Source organism: Microtus oregoni, unplaced genomic scaffold, assembly GCF_018167655.1.
Source record: "Microtus oregoni isolate MIOR12 unplaced genomic scaffold, Mior012 000016F_ref0000370, whole genome shotgun sequence".
Classification (NCBI taxonomy): Eukaryota; Metazoa; Chordata; class Mammalia; order Rodentia; family Cricetidae; genus Microtus; species Microtus oregoni.
Genome location: NW_024543075.1, coordinates 17,373,028 through 17,395,169, shown reverse-complemented (window position 1 = coordinate 17,395,169; position 22,142 = coordinate 17,373,028). Strand labels below are relative to the sequence as shown.

At 44.4% G+C, this 22,142-nt stretch overlaps 2 protein-coding genes across 5 annotated transcripts in view; both read left to right on the top strand.

Moving 5' to 3' along the window:
* The window catches only part of LOC121458002 (Snf2 related CREBBP activator protein), a 52,015-nt gene extending 42,798 nt beyond the window's left edge, over window positions 1-9,217 (top strand). For all 4 annotated transcript variants that reach the window (XM_041667115.1, XM_041667116.1, XM_041667113.1 and 1 more), the window contains 6 exons: window positions 156-352; window positions 446-560; window positions 734-853; window positions 5,542-5,736; window positions 5,917-6,000; window positions 6,102-9,217. In XM_041667115.1, the coding sequence (XP_041523049.1) occupies window positions 156-352; window positions 446-560; window positions 734-853; window positions 5,542-5,736; window positions 5,917-6,000; window positions 6,102-8,837 (3,447 nt within the window). In that variant the 3' untranslated portion in view covers window positions 8,838-9,217. The remainder of the gene's footprint in view (window positions 1-155; window positions 353-445; window positions 561-733; window positions 854-5,541; window positions 5,737-5,916; window positions 6,001-6,101) is intronic.
* Window positions 9,218-9,285: 68 nt separating this feature from the next.
* Tmem265 (transmembrane protein 265) lies at window positions 9,286-13,064 on the top strand. The gene is made up of 3 exons (XM_041667117.1): window positions 9,286-9,779; window positions 11,043-11,213; window positions 12,584-13,064. Exons 2-3 carry the CDS (start codon window positions 11,046-11,048, stop codon window positions 12,743-12,745), a joined length of 330 nt encoding a protein of 109 aa, XP_041523051.1. The 5' UTR covers window positions 9,286-9,779; window positions 11,043-11,045; the 3' UTR covers window positions 12,746-13,064.
* The last annotated feature ends 9,078 nt before the right edge of the window (window positions 13,065-22,142 follow it).

Here is a 22,142-nt window from a genome sequence, read left to right as displayed (position 1 = left end):
AATTTAAGCATCCTTATCCCTCCAGAGACTCCCCTCAGCTTTTGTTTCTTTTTCTCAAACTTCCGGCTTAGAGAAGGGACCTTAAAAATTAAAAAGCCTTTGGTTTGTTTTGGGAATAAGTCTCCAAATACCATCTTTTTTCCCTTTCCTTTTAGGCCTTGATGGAACGGTTCAATGCAGACAAACGCATATTCTGCTTCATCCTTTCAACTCGAAGTGGGGGTGTGGGTGTGAACCTGACGGGAGCAGACACTGTTGTTTTTTATGACAGCGACTGGAATCCCACCATGGATGCTCAAGCCCAGGATCGCTGTCATCGAATTGGTCAGACTCGGGATGTCCACATCTATAGGTATTATTGCCCGATCTTACCTCAATTTACTCCCTCCTTATATTCAGGAATCTTGATATATTTAGCTGTTCACACCTCACTTCCATTTCCTAGGCTTATCAGTGAACGAACAGTAGAGGAGAACATTCTTAAGAAGGCAAATCAGAAGAGAATGTTGGGAGATATGGCCATTGAGGGAGGGAACTTCACTACAGCCTATTTTAAACAGGTACAAAATAAAATCCTTCGGTCTAGACAGAAGAGAACTTTTCTTGAAGAGTTACTCTTGTTTGCTAGACCTCACATCTGTCTCTCAATCTGCAGTGCCTCCATACCTCAAAGGTTTTTGCCTAGAAGTAATATTTCATTGGTTGACCTCTTCCCTTCTGTTCTTTCTAATAGCAGACCATCAGAGAGCTGTTTGATATGCCTCTGGAAGAGCCACCTGGCTCATCTGCATCTTCTGCTCCTGAGGAAGAAGAGGAGGCTGTGGCCAGCAAGCAGACTCATATTTTGGAGCAGGTAACAAAAGAGGGAATAATCCTAAAATAGTACTGCTGCTTAGATATATGTTGGCTTTCATTTATATTTGAGTTTATCCATGAGAAAGTACAGTTTCTATTGGTTCCCAGTTTATAGGAAGTGGATTTTTGTTTTGTTTGATACTCTTTATTTGCTTGCTTATTTGTTTGTTTGTTTTGTTTATTTTTTCGAGGCAGGGTTTCTCTGTGTAACAATCCTAGCTGTCCTAGAACTTGGCTCTGTAGACCAGACTGACTTTGAACTCACTGAGATCTGCCTGCCTTTGCCTCCTGAGAGCCAGGATTAAAGATGTGCGCCACCGCCATCCAGCTGATTTTCTTTTCTTTTTAAAGTTTATAATGTGATTGTATCATTTCCCTCTTTCCTTTTTTTCCCTCCAAGCTTTACCCTCCTTGCTCTCATTGAAATTCATGGCCTCTTTTTTTTATTATTAATTCTTGCTACATACATATATGTGTACATGTGTTTGTGTATATGTTTATTCCTAAATACATAAGTACAACCTGCTCAGCCCATTTAATATTACTCATGTATGTTTTCAGAGCTGAAAGTATTGTAACCGATTGATGTGCTCTTCCCTGGGGAAGACGAGTCCTCCTGCTCTCATCCATCATTTCTTAGTTGCTTCTAGTTCTTTGTGAAGGATCGGGGCCTCGTGCTTTCCGCACCCACTTTGGCACATCTATTAATGTTGTCCTGTTCAACTCATGCTTAGGCAGTCATGGTGGTGAGACTTCATGGGTGTAACTTCTGACATTTGTAAGAGACACAGTCTTATAACAAATTGCCTGATCTCTGGCTTTTACAATCTTTCTGCCCCCTCTTCCAAAGTGTCTCGGGCCTTAGATGATGTATCCTTTGGGGCTCCACTACTGCATTTTGATTGGTTGCGATTTTCCTGGAAAGACACGTTTGGTTTTTGGTTTTGTTTGTTGTTGCATGGTTTTTTGGTTTGTTTGTTTTTTTGGTTTGTTTGTTTGTTTTTAAAGACATTTTGTTTCCTTTTTTAAAATTTTTTTTAAGATTTATTTATTTATTATGTATACAACACGTATGCTTGCATGCCAGAAGAGGGCACCAGATCTCATTATAGATGACTGTGAGCCACCATGTGGTTGCTGGGAATTGAACTCAGGACCTCTGGAAGAGCAGCCAGTGCTCTTAACCTCTGAGCCATCTCTCCAGCCCCTTTTTTGGTTTGTTCTTTGTTGTGGGTTTCTGTTTGGTTTGGATTTTGTTTTTTGAGACAGGTTTCTCTGTGCGGCCTTGACTGTCCTGGTAATCACTCTGTAGATCAGGCTGGCCTGGAACTCTCAAAGATCTGCCTGTCTCTTCCTCTGAAATGCCAGGATTAAAGGTATGCACCACCACCACCCAGCTCTTTTTAACTTTTTAAAAATTATATTTATACTTTGTGTGTCTCTGTATGGGTATGTATACCTTTGTGTATCCAGAGAGATGCACAAAGTAATAAATATAATTTTGTGGAGACCAGAGGACAGCATGTAATAGTTGATTATCTCTTCACTATGTACATTCCAGTAACTAAAAGCAAGGATCTTTACCTGCGAGTTATCTTCCCAGGCCAGATTTTAAAGGTTGTGTTTTAAGGGAAGAGGCCGCTTGTTTGTTCCTAGCTGCTCAACTCTGAAATAACCTCACAGAAACTGTATTAATTAAATCACTGCTTGGCCCATTAGCTCTAGCTTCTTATTGACTCTTACATCTTAATTTAACCCATTTCTATTAATCTGTGTATCTGCCACGAAGCTGTGACTTACCGAGTAAAGTTCTGGCGTCTCTGATGGGGCTACATGGCGTGTCTAAACTCCACCTTCCTTCTCCCAGCATTCAGTTTAATTTTCCTGCCAACCAAAATTCTGCCTCCACAGACCTAAGACAGTTAACCAATGGTATTCACAGCATACAGAGGGGAATCTCACATCAGGGTTGTTTGTTTGTTTGTTTGTTTGGAGACAGTGTCTACTTCCTGGAGTACAGAACAGGCTACAAATATGACTCAAGGACTTCAAAAAGAAACTGGAGCCATGGGTGATCGCTGTGTGTCTGAGTCCAGCCTGGTCTATAGCTACACAGAGAGACTTGTTTCAAAGTGGGAAAGAAGGATCTAGAGAGATGGCTTAGTTTTTAAAAGCATTTACTGTTCTTGCAAAGGTTCAGTTCCCAGCACCCACATGCTGGTGCTCAATCACCTGCAGCTTTAGTTCCAGGGAATCCAGTACTCATCCTTTTCTGACCTCTTAGGGCATAAGGTGTACATACATGCAGGGCAACACTCTTAAACATAAATCTAAAAGGTTGATTCCTGGGCCTCCATTTCAAAGCCTACTAAACTGTAACTCTTAAGTGCTAGATATAAGTAAGCATTAACCTCTTATATTTTTTTCAGAACCACCTTTAAATGTGCCTACGGGGAAGGGTTTTGCTTGAGGTAAATGTGTAAAGATCTGATTTGCTGTTGTCCCTGGATTTGGCACCATGGGTATTCTTGCTACTACTCTTAACCTAGAATAGCCACTGAATGAATCCCTAGGTTTACTAATGGGATCAAGAATAAAGGTGTTGCCCATTTCCTTATTAGTGAAGTTTAATGGAAAGAGATAGGTGCATCTTTAATTGGTAACTATGTGTCTCAAAGCTTGGATAACATTGATGGAAAAAAGTCACTTAGTGTCGGGCGATGGTGGCGCACGCCTTTAATCCCAGCACTTGGGAGGCAGAGGCAGGCGGATCTCTGTGAGTTCGAGGCCAGCCTGGTCTACAAGAGCTAGTTCTAGGACAAGAACCAAAAGCTACGGAGAAATCCTGTCTCGAAAAATTAAAAAAAAAAAAAGTCACTTAGTTATGGTCATCTGCCTTTACTAAATTTTGCAGGATATTATGTAGCATGCAGTATATTGTATAATTCTTAGAAAAATGGAAAATAAACTACAGATGTAAAAGAGCATCTTGAAAGGTTACCTACCAGATGCTTTCTTGTTGCTGAGCATATGCTTTAGACTTTTTTTTTAACGTTTATTTAATTATTGTGTATGGGGAGGGTAAACACATGCCACAGCTTACATGTGGAGGTCAGAAGAGTTGTGCGAGTCAGTGATCTTTTAAAATGTGGGTTTCAAAGATTCAATTCTGCTTGTTAGGTTTGGTGGCCATCGCCTTAACCCACTAAGCTAATTCAGTGACCCATAGGCAGCTTCTTTTAGCGGGTTTGATGTGAATTTAATTAATGGTTGTGTGTGTTTGCGTGTACGTGTAGATTCATTAGTTTCTAGAGTCTAGAAGAGAGCATTGGAATGAATCCCTGGAGTTAGAGTTTACGGGCTCAAAGTAGGTACTAGGAACTGAAAGGATCTTCTGCAAGAACAGCAGGTGTTCTTCTGAGCCGTCTCTCCAGCTCTTACTTTGTGATCTTGTTTTTCATATTTTTGTTGCTGGTGATGGAACCCAGGATTTAGGCAAGTACTCTTAACAGCTGCATCCTCAACTCATTCCTAATCTTTTTTTTTTTTAAGAGAGAAACTCTGAGGCTAAATTATAAAGGAAAGGAAGCAGAGAATAGGGGCTCTAAAATAGTCATTTGTTCCCTAGTGGGAGAGTTAGTTAGTGAAAGCCATTCTGCCTTGTGTTGAGCTTTGAGTTGCTTTGGTAACTCTAGTGTTGTAGACCATTGCTGAGTTCAGCTTTAAATCCGTTTTTATATAAACTTGGATTAAATGTTTTTTGTTTGATTGGTTTTTGTTTTTACTTGAGATAGAGACTCACTGTTAAGGCTTGGCTGATAGGAATCTCTTTAGACCAGGCTGGCCTCGAACTCACAGGTCATCTACCTACTGTTGTCTCCTCAATACTGGGGATTAAAGGTGTGTACTGCCTCACCCAGCTGTCTCTGTTTCTTCAGGAATATAATGCACACATTCAGGAGGCAGAGGTAGGTGGAGCTCTGTTAGTTCAAAGAGCCTAGTCTACACATCGATGTCCAAGCAGGGCCACATAATAAGACCTTTGTTATCCTTGTCATAAATAAAATGTAATTACAAGATATTAATAGTTTATTTTGTTTTGTTTTGAGACAAGGTCTTGTCATGTGTTTCTGGTTTTCCTGGAACATTTTGTGTAGAGCAAACTGACCTCCGACTTTCAGTAATCCTATTTATGCCTCCTGAGGGCTGAGATTATGGGCATGTACCTGCATCATTCCTTGAAAAGTTTTATTGTTTTATTTAAATAATTTTTTTCTTTTTAATTATGTGTATATTATTATGTGTGGGTATTTACATATGAGTGCAGGTACTTTGAGAAGGCAGTGGGGCTGGACTTCCCCTAAAACTGGAATTGAGCCATCTGATAGGTCTTCTGCAAGAGTGGTAAGCTTTCTGTAGTTCTGAGGCATCTCTCCAGCTCCATTCCCCTGTTTTTTCTTTGCTATTTTTTTATTATTTATTATATGCATATGTGCCATTACATGCATATGGAGGTCAGAGAGCAAATTTCTAGAATCCATCCTTCCACTATGGGTTCTGAGGATCAAAGTCAGGCTGTCAGACTTGCTGGGCAAATGCTTTTAACCAGTGAGCCGTTTTGCTGCCGTCCAGATGCTTACATTTCTTATTTGTGTGTGTTTTGTTTCGTTTCTGTGTACCTTGAAGGCATTGTGTCGGGCAGAAGATGAAGAAGATATCCGTGCAGCCACCCAGGCCAAGGCTGAACAAGTGGCTGAGCTTGCAGAATTTAATGAGAATGATGGGTTTCCTGCTGGTGAGGGAGAAGAGGCCAGTCGGCCTGGGGCTGAGGAAGAGGAGATGTCCAGGGCTGAACAGGAAATTGCAGCACTTGTAGAACAGGTCAGTATAGATCCACTACTACTTCTCTTCATCTGCCAAAACTTACGCCAGGACGCAGACCTGTTTCCCCCCCCCCCCCCCCCCCCCCCCGTCTTCCTTGGTGATAATAAATAGTGGTGATAGGCCCCGCACTCTTGGTCCTTCTGTTTATCCAGTTAATCCAGTTACTCTTCTCTACAGCTGACTCCTATTGAGCGCTATGCCATGAAGTTCCTAGAAGCATCATTGGAGGAAATAAGCCGAGAGGAGCTCAAGCAGGCAGAAGTAAGTCTTTCTGGGGAATGAGGTAGTGGGGAACCGATCGTTTCTACTACGCCTGGCTTTGCTCTACCCCTTGCTGACCATATTGGACTTGTTGTTGGTAGGAACAAGTGGAAGCTGCCCGAAAAGACCTGGATCAAGCCAAGGACGAAGTGTTTCGACTGCCCCAAGAAGAAGAGGAAGGGCCAGGGGCTGGGGATGAGATGTCTTGTGGGACTAGTGGAGGCAGCCACCGGCGCAGTAAGAAAGTCAGGGCTCCTGAAAGGCTGGGGACTCGTGTCAGTGAGCGTCTTCGTGGAGCTCGGGCTGAGACTCAAGGAGCAAACCACACTCCTGTCACATCTAGCCATCTTACCTGCAACACCATCATGCCTCCCCAATGCAGCCCTGTGAGAGAACGAATTCCCAGGCCAGTGCCTAGGCCTCGACCTGCCCCTGCTCCCGCCCCTGCCCCTGCTCCCGCCCCTGCCCCTGCTCCTGCTCCTGCTCCTGCCCCTGCCCCTGCCCCTGTCCCTGTCTCTGCCTCCACTCCCGCTCCTACTCCTGCTATAACTTCTGCTCTAGCCCCAGCTCCCATACCCATTTCAGCCCCAAATCCAATAACCATTCTTCCTGTCCACATCTTGCCTACTCCTGCACCTCTGCTTCAGCTTCCTCCATCTTGTTCTCCTAATTGCATCCCTTCTGCTTGTGCCCCAATACCCACTTGTGCCCCCTCACTAGCTCAAACCTCTCATTTGACCTCTTCACCAGCCCTGCTTGATTCCCTTCCTATTCCCATCTCTCCTGGAGTTACCAATCTTCCCTTGGACTCAGGAGATGTGGAGCTGTGTGCACAAGAGTTGGTACCTATGGAGTCTCTAGAACTGCCTGGAACCGCCAATTCTGAGGCTTCCCTAGTTAGCCTTGCTCCCCCAAATGATCTTTTGCCAGGGCCTGTTGATATTCTGCCTGAGTCAGAGAAGAATTTTCTAACTCCTGTACCCAGTTCAAACCTGGAGGCTGACAGCATCCCCAATGGCCAGGAGCAGGAGGTGCCAGGTCCTGTCGAGGGGACCAGTCCCACACTACTACCTGGTAGTGAGGAGTTGACCACGAGTCTGAATGAGAGCAATGGGCTGGAGCTGCCACCCTCAGCAACGTCTGATAAGCCACTTCAGGAGGTTTTGGAGGTTCACAGAAACTTGGAAAAAATGGGAGAGGTTCAGATCCCAATTTCTAACCCAGAAAAACCACAAGAACTTGTTAGAGCTGAGGTTATAGCCCCATCAACCTCATCTTCAGCCACCTCCTCTCCTGAGGGTCCTTCGCCTGCCCGTCCCCCACGGCGTCGCACCAGTGCTGATGTAGAAATCAGGGGTCAGGGGTCTGGCCGGGCAGGACAACCCCCAGGTCCCAAAGTGCTTCGAAAGCTACCAGGACGGCTAGTAACTGTAGTAGAGGAGAAAGAGCTTGTGAGACGGCGGCGACATCGGGGAGCTGCCAGCACCCTAGTTCCGGAAGCTAGCACCAGTCCAGGAAGCCCATCAGCCCACAGCATATCAGGGCCAGAATCTTCACCTCCCAGCAGTGGGCCCTGTGAAGCTGCTCCATCATCCTCACTGTCCACCCCAACCCAGCATCCCTTAATAGCTTGTCGTCACATTGAACTGGGTATGACTGGTGGGGGCAGCCCAGAGAATGGAGAAGGAGCAGAACTTGCCATCACTCCACCTGCTGTGAAACGTCGGAGGGGGAGGCCCCCTAAGAAGAACAGGTCTCCAGCAGATGCTGGGAGAGGGGTGGATGAGACACCTTCATCCGTCTCTAAGGGGAAGACCAATGGGGTTGACCCAGTTCCTGGGCCTGAGGCAGTATCTGTTGCAGAGCCTGCCCTCAGGTCTCAGGTTGTTCCTGGACCCCAGTCTCTTGGACCTGTACCAGTTCACAGACCAGAGCCCATCCTATCACCTGTGGAGAAAAGACGACGTGGGCGTCCCCCTAAAGCAAGGGATTTGCCTGTTCCTGGGACCATATCCTCTCCAGGGGATGGCAATTTAGAGAGCCGGACACAGCCACTCCCTTTCCCAGCCACCCTGACACCACTCCCACCACTCCTAGCCTGTCCCACTGCTGTCGCCAACACTGTCACCACTGTCACCATTTCAACATCGCCACCTAAGCGGAAGCGGGGTCGACCTCCCAAGAATCCACCATCACCACGGGCCAGCCAGCTCCCTGTCTTGGACACCGACAGCCCTTCTGTCCTTGAGAGTTGTGGATCGGGCGTGCGGAGGCAACCCCTGGGCCAGGCGGAAAGTGAAGGCAGTTCCTCTGATGAGGATGGAAGCCGTCCTCTCACCCGCCTGGCCCGCCTACGGCTTGAAGCAGAGGGGAAGCAGGGAAGAAAGAGTGAAGGGTCCATGGTGATGGCCGTAATTCAGGATGATCTGGATTTAGCAGATAGTGGGCCAAGTGGGTTAGAACTGACACCACCTGTGGTCTCATTAACTCCCAAATTTCGGTCAACCCGTCTGCGTCCAGGGTCTCTAGTTCCCCCACTAGAAACTGAAAAAATGCCTCGCAAAAGGTCAGGGGCTCCAGCCGGGAGTTCTGGGATGGCAAAGCGGGGCCGCTTGCAGCCCCCAAGTCCCCTGGGGCCTGAGGGTTCAGTAGAGGAGTCAGAGGCAGAAGCCTCAGGTGACGAGGAGGAAGGAGATGGAACCCCACGCCGCCGAACCGGTCCCCGCAGGCTCGTTGGGACCACCAACCAAGGGGACCAGCGTATCCTGCGTAGTAGTGCTCCTCCCCACCTATCTATCCCTACTATTAGTCACAGAGGTCGCAAGGCCAAGACGTGAGTGGGTAGGCCCTTCACCTAGGTATTCCACCATGGTTGCTTCCCCACGCCCAGGCCTGACTCTGTTAACCACTACTTGAAGTCTGAGGGGAAAAGCCTCCAGGGAGACATAGGGGGCTGTCTCCCTTTCCACCAAAGTAGGGGGTAGGTAACTGGTTGTCATGGAAATGGGGCTTATCACAACCCCCCTTCTACCCTACATGGCTGGGCAGTGTTAAGGGTGGCAAGGTAGTCTCTGACCCCACCCCCTTGTACTTGATTCCCCAGCTGTCTTTCACAGCCTCAAACCCTTAGGGAAAAGGGGGAGGGGCTTTTCTTCAATGAGGTGGGGTGGGTTTGGTTTTTTTTTTTTTTTTTTTAAAGAAAACATAATAAACTTAGTTTCTGTACAAGCATCCGTGTAAGGAGGCTTCTGATTTTATGGTCTGGTGGAGGGTTGGGTGGGAACTTGGATGTAATTTTTCACCTCCCTCTTGCAATGATCCCATACCTGATCTTTAATACAAGATTGTATACTTTTAAGTCAGAACTTAACTCCTCTCTCAGTCAAGAAAAGGGAAGATTGTCAGATACGATCTGTTAGGCTGGTAGTTCTCAGTTCACTCAGACATACTCTTCTCTGACTCTTGAACTTGCCCTCAGCTCCCCACACCTTGGAGTCCCTTTCACCCTCCTTGCTCAGGTGCTTCCTTACACTCCTTTCTTCAGAAAGCAGGCATCCTCCACTTGCTTCATGCCTTGGCCCTCCTCTGCTCTCCACCTAGCCAAACTGGTTTGAGTTGGCCATGCCCCTTCCCAGCTCCCTGGGCTCTTCACATGGTGGCTGGCCCCACAACTCTACCTTGGCTTGGCTTGGAGCCATGAGTCAGCTTCATCTCCACCCAAGCCAAATCAAACGTGAGGCAGGAGCCGAAACTCACAGTCCCTCAAAGCCTATAGCCAGGTAAGAACCTGTTTGTGTTTATAGTTTCTGACCTAACTCCCTGGGCCCTCTTGGGCTCTTCTCATTGGCTGACAACTTCAGTTCTTGCCTCAACTTGCACTGCAGCTTTGCTACACGTCCTTTTGTGCTCTTGTCTCTCATTTTGTGCAGTCTCTTTACTTGTGCTTGGCGAACCACAGGTGGTTTCACTTTGTCTAAGCCGTAGGAGAATGATTGGGCATGAGAGTGGAAAGGTATTGTGATGAGCATGGAGGGCCTGAGAAGGAGTGAGAAAAAGGCACTATGCAGGTGTCTGTGGGCAATGAGACCATTTGGACTCTGGCTCAGTCTGATTTGTCTTACGGGGCATGGGTTAAAATGAAGAGAGAAGGTGGCAGGAAGGCATCATTACAGAGCTATGTTCAGCGTTTGGGTTTTAGTTTGTTTTTTTTTTCCTGTTACATTTTTGTTTTGAGACAGGATCTCCTATATCCTCAAACTCCAAGGTAGCAATGCTGGTCTTGAACTCTTGATCTTTCTGCTTCCACCTGTCCAGAGTTGAGATTAGAGATGTCTGCCACTACTCTTGGGTCAGGTGTTTGTTTTAAATTATTTGGTTTTTTGTTTTTACTTTTTATAAACAGCAAGAAAAGATCTTAACTGTGATTTTTTTTTTTCCCCTTCCTCCCTAGAACTGTTTTCATGCTGGGTGAGGTGTCACTTGTCTTTAATCCCAGCACTACCACTCAGGAGGTAGAGCCAGGTGAATCTCTGAGTCCTAGGCAGCCTGGTCTACATAGTGAGTTCCAGAACAGTCAGAACTATATAGAGAAACCCTGCTCAAAAAAAGAATTATCCTAGTACAAGGGAACAAAGGCAGGCGATCTCTGTATTTGAGGCAGCCTTGTCTACATACTGAGTTCCAGGCCAACCAGGGAGAGCTAAACGGTGAGACCCTGTCTCAAAACAAGGCACCTTCTTAAAAGGTTTTGAAATTTTATATCCTGCTTCTCAATATGCATGTCAGTTTGCTTCTTTGTGCTTATCAAACTACGAGTATATTCACATATTTGCCTTCAGAGACTTAGGACTCTACAGTGAAGGAAAGCAGTCCACGTATTTATTAGTTTCCTGCCTTGAGTCATTGGAGGAATTTCCCAGTACAACAGCATTCCTAAGTATAGGGTAGGACAGTAGACAGCATGCTTTGAGAAGGGTGGAGTCACCACGCCAGAACAAGAGCTCATTTGTTGGGCTTAAAAATACCTTGACTATCGCCCACAGGTGATGGAGGACGAGGAGAATGCAGCGGAGAGCTTGATGAGCAACATGGAAGCTGCTCATTCTCCATCCCCTATCCACTGCTGCTGGCTCCGCCTCCGATACTTGGCAGCTACTAGCATTATCTGTGGCTGTTCTTGCCTGGGAGTCATGGCTCTTGTGTTTGCTGTCAAGGTGAGGAATAAAATTTCTGTGGGTATGGGGGTGGGTATAAGAAAATGATTTTGTGTATCTGATAGGTCTACAGTTAAATAGTTACTAAATACCTAGTGATTCTTAGCTAGGGGCTTAGTGCCTGAATAGGAATGCATTCAAAGGACCCATGTCTTAATGGAAGAGATAGCTGTAGAAACAGAGAATTAGTAGAGTGCAGCTCACCAATACTATGGGACAGAGGGGAAGCACAGGGTACTTTAGGAACAAAGGAACAAGGAAAGTTGTTTGTGTATGGGGGTGGAGTGAATCTTTTAGAGTAAGTGGCTTCCAAAGGCCCTAAAAGACAACAAGGAGAAGGTAATTTTAAAGGGTGAATGGGGGTAAAAGGATAATCCAGATAGCAGCAGCAGTGAGCACTGGTGTGGGCTAAATGAGGAGCACTGAAGATTGACACCAGAGATCTAGATTACTGAGGGCTTCCAGTTCTGTACTTGGAAATTGTGACTTTATCACGAATACTAGAGAGCAATGTAAAAATTATTTCAGGGCAGTGACATGGCCAGATTTGTGTTTTTGGAAGATCTACTCAAAGCCTCCTTTGAGGTTGAACCACAAGGGGCCAAACTACAGGCAGACAGTTGAGTAGTGATGAGAGCAATATCCAGGATGTGGAAGAAGTTCAGTTACTAAAGATTTGCCTGTCCCCTTTTTGTGGCTGGGGTGGGGATGGCATTACTAGGAATTGAACCCAGAGCCTTGCCCATGGTTAAGTGCATTGTCACTGAGCTCAGCATACAATGTATGCCTCCTGAAAGACTATTCAAGTTAACATAACATTCTGGGATTTTCTCACCCCTCTTGACAGTCAGAAAATACCCCTCCTGTCACCATAGGAATTTCACTGGGGCAAACTCATAAAAAAGAATCCTTGATGATAAAAATGATGATACATATTGGACCCTGAGTGATCTGACTGGATGTGACTCACTAGAGTTACAAATTTCAAATTCTGAATGAATGAACATAGGACAGATAGAAAATAATGGGACTAGACGGACTCAAAAGTATTTTCCAGTCCAGAAATGTAATTCAGCAGAGTACTTGGCTGGTGTGCCCAAGCCCTGCTTTCAGCACCATACCATAAAATCAGCCAAAGTCATTAAACAGCACTTTCCCAGTGCAGTCTTCTAAGCTGACTATGGCCAATTGAAAGGTACGCAGGAAGGCAGTGAATGGTTTGTGTTGTAGAGGAGAAGAAAGGCAAACGAAAGGATGTAAGATGTTTGGATGTGCGGTCATGAGCTGTGATAGATCAAAGAGTGGAATGGGCAGTGGACACTTTGGGACTGAAGCAGGGGGAGAATCTAACCAAGAACCTGCCCCCACAGGCAGAAGAGCGGCATAAGGCAGGCCAGTCGGAGGAGGCCATATACTGGGGGGCCCGGGCCCGGAGACTCATTCTGGCCAGTTTTGCTGTCTGGTTTGCTGTCCTTGTTCTGGGTCCCCTGCTGCTGTGGCTTCTCTCCTACACCATTGCGCAGGCTGAGTAATCCTGGATGGCCTTTGCTGAGAGCCAGTCAAGACCTGGATCCAGTCCAACAGTGCGGCAGTGCCCGGTTCTGGTGACAGGAGTGGTTCGTGGTTCTTCCTGTCTGGAAGGACATTGCCTTTCTCGGGAGCCATTGGAAGAGCCCATCTAGGCTACTCAAAGCACCTGAGACTTCACGGGGAGGTCAGCCTGCTCTGTTCTCTCATTACCCTCTGCTTTGTCTCCCCTGCCCCTCCATCCTAGGAGCCTCCATTCAGAGAAAGGGTTGAAAACCAGGCTTGATTTTATTAGAATTTGTTTTGTAATAAAAATCTTTTTTGGTGGTGAAATATTGTCTTAATTGTTTTTTTTTTTCCTGCTTTCCCTTGGGCTTTTGATAAAGGCAAGACTCATATCTTCTTCCGCCTTCTAACTTCTATCTAGTTGCCCCCAAGACAAGGATAGGATGATTGTGTGTGTGTGTGTGTATTTTGGAATTTTCCTTGGGGAGAAAGGGAGGGAACAGCTTCTTATCTATCAGCCATGACTGTTAAATCAGACAAGAATAGTAATGGTAGCCGGGTGGTGGTGGCGCACGCCTTTAATCCCAGCACTCGGGAGGCAGAGGCAGGCGGATCTCTGTGAGTTCGAGGCCAGCCTGGTCTACAAGAGCTAGTTCCAGGACAGGCTCCAAAGCTACAGAGAAACCCTGTCTCGGAAAAACTAAAAAAAAAAAAAAAAAAAAAAAAAGAAGAAGAACATTCACCCTTTATACTGATGGTTAAATGATTAAGTATATTTTATATTCTTTATCTTGGGGTCTACAAATTTACATATCGGGATATGTTTCTGGGTTTTTATTTTGGTGGTTTAGTTTTTTCTGTTGTTGTTATTGCTGTAGTTTGTCAGATTATGCTCAGAGTTGCTGTGCCTGTGCTGGAATTACTGGTGTGCACCACCATGGTTGACTGTTGTTATTTTTCTTATTGTTGTTTTGTGTTTTAACATAACAAGGTCATGTTGCCCATTCTGGCCCCAAATTTGATCCTCCTGCTTCTGCCTCCGGAGAATTACAGAATTAATTATGGTAGAATTACAGATGAATACCACCACATTAAGCTTAAATATTTTCATAAAGTTTTGAAATGTAACCCACGAGCAGATTTCCAGACAAATAGACAGTTTAAATTCCCACTTAGCCAGTACCTGAAGGCTGTTATCCAAACTGATTGTTTTCGGCACTGGGAAACCTTGATACCCTCTGATCATTCCTCACAAGTAGCTACTATTCTGACTTCTCACAATGTAATTTTGCTTGAATTTGCTTTAGAGAGATGACAATCAACCAATCAAGAAATAAATGTTGTGGCGCACACCTTTAATCCCAGCACTCGGGAGGCAGAGGCAGGCAGATCTCTGTGAGTTCGAGGCCAGCCTGGTCCACAAGAGCTAGTTCCAGGACAGGAACCAAAAGCTACGGAGAAACCCTGTCTCAAAAACAAAAAAAGAAATGAATGTTTAAATTGGGATATATGGGCTGAGTGTTGGTAGCGCACCCCTTTAATCCCAGTACTTGAGAAGCAAGAGGAGAATCTCTGGAGTTTGAGGCCAGCCTGGTTACAGAGCAAGTTCCAGGGCAGCCCAGACTGTTACACAGAGAAACCCTGTATCAAAATAAGAATGGGGGGGGGGGTGCTGATATATGAAGGCCAGAGAAACCTTCCACAACTGAGAACACTTGTTTTTGCGGAAGACCTGGGTTTCGTTCCCTGTAGCTACCTGCTATTCCCACCTCCGTAATGGCAGTTCCAGGAGTTTCCAGTGCCCTCTGATCTCTACAGGGCAGACAGTCTTACACAAAGTATATATGCATATATACACACAAAAATCTTAAGGTGATACAAGAGCACCTTCCTCAAAAATAGTGACTAGAGAAATGAGTGAGGGAGTTAAGAGCACTACTGCTCTTACAGAGGACCCAGGTTTAGTCCCCAGCACCCACATTCAGCAACTCTCTGCCCCTAAGGGCACACACATAAGTAAAAATAAATTGGGCTTTATAGAGATGGAGTCATATCTTTGTTGTCCTTGCTCTTAACATTGCATAGTGAGTATTGTGTATAGCTGTAGTTTTGTTGCTGTTATATGAATGCATTATAATTTGTTAATTTTCTGTTGGTAGCATTTGGGGGTGTTTGCATTCATGAACATTATAGAACCATGCTACTATGGATGTCCTTGTACCCCTACCCCCTCGTTGTTTTTTACACAGGGTCTCACTATGTAACTCTAGCTATCTGAGAATTCACTATTTCAACCAGGCATCACCATGCCTGCCTGGGCTCTTGTACTTGTCTTTTGAAGTTTATGTGCCTCACAAGTAGAATTTTGAGTGACCTTACCATAATTCAGAAAGAAAACAGAAAAGATACAGCTAAACAAATTAGAGATGCATACACTGATGAGAAAGAGAGAGAAGCACATGATGTCTGTCTTCAGCGTTCCAAAGTCCTGTGTTACTTCTGGAGAGACAGGAACAAATATGTTCATCCTAGATAAGACACCAACAGCAGACCAAGGAAACAGTTCAAATCTAGTGTGATGAACCAGTGAGTTTATTGGGGTCATTTACAGGAACATGGTAACTCAAAAGTTACTGAAAAATCCACCTCACCATGGAAAATAGCTCATGAACACTGCAGCCCTGGAGCTCGGTGACCATGTTTTCTCCACAGTAGTTGCTTACTGATTATACAACTTAAAAGAAGGACTTCATGGGTCTTACCTTTCTGAACTTCCTCATTCCTAAGGGCCACCTTTCTCTTGAAGGGAGCAACTTTCAGTTAGACCGAAACAGCTGTACAACACTCCACCGCTTTAGTTCTGATACATCGATTTCACCTCTTTGAGGACATTCCCTGGGGGATTTTTTTGGGGGGGAGGGGTGTTTTGGTGGCTTGTATGATAGCAATGTCTGATCAGTTTTCTTCCATTTGTGTTTGAGAATTGCCACAATGCCATAGTCACTTACTTTCAGTAGCTTGAGTAGCTCTGAGTGTCTGCCATCACTGCAAAAACTTTACTGGGCTAGACAAATGACTTTGCAGTTAAGATCCATATCACCCTTGCAGAGAAGTTCTGGCTTCAGTTCCCAGCACTCTCACTACCAACTTTGAACCCGCCCTAGGGAATCTGCTGTTCTCTGGCCTCCACTGCAGCTATATACATGTATACACATATGCATGCACATAATTTAAAGTTAAAAAAATGGTTTTTTGTTTTGTTTTTTAGTTGTCCTGGAACTCGCTCTGTAGATGCTGGTCTTGAACTCACAGAGATCACTTACTTGCCTCTGCCTCCCAAGTGCTGGGATTAAAGGTGTGTTCCACTACCACCTAGCTAAAGTAAAAAAAAATAAAATAAGTTTCTTTTTATAACTGAGGCTGATAATAGCAGTAACTGATGGATGTAAGCAAAAATCATTGTTACCCACATTGTACCTTCTGGTGTTTTTCGTTGTTGTTGTTTTCTTCTTGCTTTGTTTTTTTGAGACAGGGCTTCCCTGTAGCCCTGACTGTCCAGGATGACCTTGAACTCAGAGATCCTCCTGTCTCTGCCTCCAGTGCTGGGATTAAAGACTTGCACCACCACTGCCCAGCTGGTGTTTTTGTTTTTTGGTTTTTCTTTTGTTGTTGTTTTGTTTTGTTTTGTTTTCCCTAAAAAGCTAGCCAGCAGGAATGGGAGCTCAAGACTCAGTCTAGCCTGATTTCGCCATATCCTACAACCAGTGTAGTGTTTCAGCAACAGAACTGCCAACTAGTTTTGGGATGCAAACACAGCAATGACAGACAAGCTCTCCTGAGTAAAATGGGAGCCTAAGGATCTTAGGAGAAGGTAGAAGGGGAAGGGAGAAAAAGGAGGGAAGCAGAGAAAAATATATAACTCAAAAAATTATATAAAAAAATGCCTCCATCAGAAACTCAATGTGGGTTTAATTTCATTGAAAACTTCCATTTTCACTGGAGATATAGTCTTAAAATAGTTAAATTCTTTTATTGGATATTCTGGAAATACAAGTAATTGAGACAAGGACATTCTCCACCCTAAAACAATCTGCATCTAAAATCATCAATAAACAAACAAAACCCAGCAATAACAATGGCCTTTAAGTGGGGGCTGGAGAGATGGCTCAGCAGTTAAGAGCACTGGCTGTTCTTCCAGAGGTCCTGAGTTCAATTCCCAGCACCCACATGGTGGCTCATGACCATCTACAATAGGATCTGATGCCCTCTTCTGACACGCAGGTGTACATGCGGAGTACTCATACATAAAAATTAAATAAAAGTTAAAAAAAAAACAAAAACAATGGCCTTTAAGGTTTGCAGGGCTCCAGCGGTATTCGGTCTCCATTGCAACAGCTCTAAGAATGGTTTCAGAGTGTCACTTTCTAAACACTGGGTTCCCCTGCTGAAATTACTTCATTGGCGTTGTTACTTCTCTTCCAGATGTTTCCCAAGTCTGTGAGACAGTCCAGGGTTAGCATTATATATAATGAAACTTTTATCACAGAGGACCGGTGGCTCTCTTAAGTCCTTTCCAGCAGAGGATACTATGAAAACATTAGCAAGATGCAATACAACATGAATTAATTATCGGGAGTGTAATGTTGGGTGCAGTAGCACAGACAGGACAGTACCTTCCAGAATTCACATTTTCCTTGAGCCATCTGGTCCCATTCCCAGGACACTGCCTTTGGACTCATAGGGACGTGTCATCTCCGGCATCCTGAATGATCTCAGGAAAGATAACCTGCATTGCCTAGTCAGGTCCAAGTGAAAATAAGGCCAGCGAGGCACGTATTAGTCGGCTGCACTTGTCACTGGAGCCAGCTTCCAGGGTCCACAGGCCCTAAACTTAGGCTTGACTACTACTCTCCATTAATCACACCTAACTGCAAATCAGCTCCACCCTTTGTATCTTTTTTCATAGGGAAGTAATGTGCTCTGGGGAGGAGACTTGCCCACTTCTCGGAAAAACTTTGGTGAGGCTTTTCAGGTTTTTTGTTGTTGTTGTTTTGTTTTTTAACAGGAATGCTGGCTTTATAGAAATCTTACTACATTTGTCTCAATTTCTTTTTGTTTGTTTTTTTGTTTGTTTTTTGTTTTTTTGAGACAGAGTTTGTCTGTAGCTTTGGAGCCTGTCTTGGAACTAGCTCTTGTAGACCAGGCTGGCCTCGAATTCACAAAGATCCACCTGCCTCTGCCTCCTAAATGCTGGGATTAAAGGTGTGCGCCACCACCGCCCGGCTCTCAATTTCTTTTTTATTCTTGTAATTTAAAGTTTTTATTATTTCATATCTAAGTGTTTCGCCTGTGTATGGGTATCTGTGCCACACGCTTGCCTACTACCCAAAAGGATCAGAAGCCGGCGTTGGATCTGGAACTGAAGTTATGGATTGTTGCCAGCCACTATGTGAGTGCTGGGAACCAAACCTATGTCATCTATAAGAGCAGCTAATGCTTTTAACCACTGATCCATCTCTCTTATTCCCATTTGTATTGGTCTTGTGTGTTGTGTGGGGGAGGGCTCCAGCACAGCATGCATAAAGAAATGAGGAGACAATGTTCAGAAATTGGTTTTCTTACATCACATGAGACCTAGGAGTTGACTCATCACTAGTGTTGGTGACAAGTACCGAACTATCTCACAGGCTGTTTTTAGTTTTTCAGATGCACTCATGTATCCCAGGCTGGCCTTAAACTCCTGAGTACTGACAGACATGTCGCCAAGGGTAAAAAGAAACAGTACTTTTCGTTTATTCCGGCCGCTCAATCCCAAATAATCACACAGAGGCTTACATTAATTATAAAACGTTGACCTATAGCTCATATTTATTACTATTTAGCTGCTACAATTTAAATTAACCCATTCCTATTATTCTATATTTTGTCACATGACTCATGGCTTTACCTATCCTCTAGCATCTCCCTTCTCTCTCTGGCTGCTGGCTCACATCTCTCTCTGACTCCGCCCCTCTTCCTCTCTGTAATTTCAGTTTGGCTTTCCCACATAACCTTATTCTGTCTTGCTATAGTCCAAATCAGTTTTACCACTAACCAATGAGCGTGATACATATTCACAGCATACAGAAGGATTATCCCACAGCAACCAAGCCGAGGTGTGGTAGTCTTTAAGTGATCCAGACGGACCCTTTTGCCTTTTTTTAATCCCCTTTGATTGTTTTCACACCTTATAAACTTGCTTTACATGTCTCACCATGTAGTAACACGAGTGGCGGAGCTGCATCCCTAGCACCCTGGCCGCCTGGCTAGCTTATGCCCTGAAATAACAACACACAAATTGTATTCATTTAAACACTGCTTGGCCCTTTAGCTCTAGCCCTTACTGGCTAATTCTGATATCCGGATCAACCCATCTCTAATAATCTGTGAGCACCGGTCTTACCGGGAAGATTCTAGCCTACGTCCATCCTGGGTCTGAGCTTCATCGCGTGTGTCTGCCCGGGAGCTGGGCATGGCATCTCTTCTGAGGCGTCTGCTCCCAAGAGGAGAACTGTCGAGTCTGAGCTCACTTCCTCTGCCTCCCAGCATTCTGTTCTGTTTTCTCCACCCACCTGTGTTCTAACCTATGAGGGCCAGTCAAGCAGTTTCTTTATTTTTTTTAACCAATGACCTTCCTCCATCATTTCCCCTTTTTCTGTTCAAACAAAAACAAAGGAAGGCTTCAACTTTAACATAGCAAAATTACATATAACAAAACAGTTATCAAGTAAGAATTACAATAATCTTTATCATAATTAAGGAAAACTATAACTATAACTAACTATTCTTAACTCCATCAAAGACTCCAGAAAGATACAATATTACCTAAGCAAACAAGAAAAAAGCAACTGGGGGCTGGAGAGATAGCTCAGAGGTTAAGAGCATTGCCTGCTCTACCAAAGGTCCTGAGTTCAATTCCCAGCAACCACATGGTGGCTCACAACCATCTGTAATGGGGTCTGGTGCCCTCTTCTGGCCAACAGGCATACACACAGACAAAATATTGTATACATAATAAATAAATAAACAAACAAATAAATAAATAAATGCCGGGCGATGGTGGTGCACGCCTTTAAAAAAAAAAAGCAACTTTCAAACCCTAGAAATGACAGAGACATCTCGCTGCCTGGAAAGTCATCCAAAGTTTCTCTGTACCGTTGGGGCATCCATCTTCAGCCTACAGGCCCATGGTATCCAGAGACATTTCCATGAAGCAGAACATTTCAAAGTCAGTTCAGTCACTATCTGTTGTGTCCTGCAGAATGTCTCGCAGACTCTTTCATGAATCAGGAACCCCGAAAGATCATATCACCTTTAGGCAAGTTCAGTAGTCCTCTCTCGGCGGGTTCTCTGTGTCCAGTTTATGCAATAGTCCAGGCAAGAACAGTTTCTTGCCCAAATGGCCATCAAACTCCATAAGGATCCTCTTCAATGCCCATCTTCTTCTTGAAGTAGATTGGTGCTGCCAGGAGCAGAGTGTCTCATTGTCATGAAAAGTCCTAAGTTATTAAAACATTAAATGCCATATTCTGCAGTCTTTGAAAGATATGAAGAATGTCTATCTAACTGAAATGTATCTCTATATATCTAGAAAAATCTAACTAACATGACTACAAGCTTGACCATTACTGATGATTATCCATTAACTGTGGCGGACCTCTCGACCGGCGAGAAAGAATGACCACCACACCAGGATTCCACTCAGATCACGCTTTTACTGGAGTGCCCTTGATTGATGGGGAGCATGGAACGAGAGGGGGGCAGGAGAACAAGGGGCAAGAGGGGAAAGGCAGGGAGAGCATGAAGCGAAGGGGCAGGGAGCTAAGGGGAGAGGCAGCAGGAAGCGAAGGGACCAGGGTGCACTTAGGCAGCCGCTTAAATAGGGAATTGGCACACGGGTCGCCCTGTGATTGGCTGCCACCAACAGCTGACACCAGACCGCATCAGGATAGGCTCAAGGATCCTCATCCACCGCGCATGCGGAAAGCGGGGACGTGCAGCTCTCAAAGCCATAGCCAAATATGGAGTTGTTTATAACCAACAAGACAGGATGTCGGCGCCATCTTGTAATGGCGATCCTGTCCGGCTCACTACAATTATCCTATTTCTTAATTATACATTACATTTTTTAATGAACTACACAATCACAATATCTTAATCAATAGCAGAAATATGCATATACATATAACAAAATTGACCTTAAATCTCTATCAATAAAGCAAAATCTATACTAATACAAATTATTCATATCTATATCATATCCCCTTTAAATGTAAAAGAACGTTTATAAACCATATTTGGGAACATGGGCGCAGTTTTTTCTCTCCAAACTGCTTCCTGCCGAATGGGGGTGTCGTTAATTAGGTCTTTCATGGTATAACCTGTGTGCTAGTTTCATCTCAGTTGGCAGTTGAGCGAAGCAATTTTCTGAAGGTGTTCACACCAACCCTTCAGGAGGGCGTGGTCCATCATACCAAATCGGAATAGAAGAAATGAAAAGGGTCTCATCCTCTGTGAAAACAAAATAAGAAACTCCTTTCCAAAGCATCATGTCCTTAGATCCAAATTTCAATGTCAAGGCATTTTCAAAATATCTATGTTGGATTAGTTCAGCAGCATTTATAAACAAATATCTTTTAGCAGCTGTTGCTCCTTCCTCAGCATTCAAACAATTCAAAGAGAGCATAATAGCATACAGTATCAAAATTCTCTGTGTATTTTCCATCTTTGTGCACTTTATTTTAACCTCTATTTTGTTTATTTTTACTTTTATTTTTTGCTTTTTTTATCTTTTTTTTAATATTTATTTATTTATTTATTTATTATGTATACAATATTCTGTGTGTATGGCCAGAGAGGGCACCAGATCCCATTACAGATGGTTGTGAGCCACCATGTGGTTGCTGGGAATTGAACTCAGGACCTTTGGAAGAGCAGGCAATGCTCTTAACCTCTGAGCCATCTCTCCAGCCCCTATTTTTTGCTTTTTGAGACAGGTTCTCTGTATCTTTGACTTGGAATAACTCTGTAGACCAGGCTGTCCTTGAACTCTCAGAGATCCACCTGTCTCTGCCTCCCAGGCACTGAGATTAAAGGTGTCTGCTACTGCACCTTGAACTCACAGAGATCTGTTTGTCTCTGCCTTCTAGGCACTGGGATTAAAGGCGTGTGCTACCACACCTTGAAGTCACAGAGGTCAATCTCCCTCTGCCTCCCAAGTGTTGGGATTAAAGGTGTGTACTACCACACCCAACTACTCTTTTTCTTCCTCATTTTTGTTTTTTACTTTAAGAACTTTAACTTTTAGTCTGCATATATTTTCTTTTTTTTTTTTTTTGGTTTTTCGAGACAGGGTTT

Bases quoted from the DNA above. Each gene is read 5' to 3' on its own strand.
- Tmem265 (XM_041667117.1), top strand. From the start codon at position 11,046: ATGGAGGACGAGGAGAATGCAGCGGAGAGCTTGATGAGCAACATGGAA. The intron at 11,214-12,583 runs GTGAGGAATAAA...CTGCCCCCACAG, and splicing joins CTCTTGTGTTTGCTGTCAAG to GCAGAAGAGCGGCATAAGGC.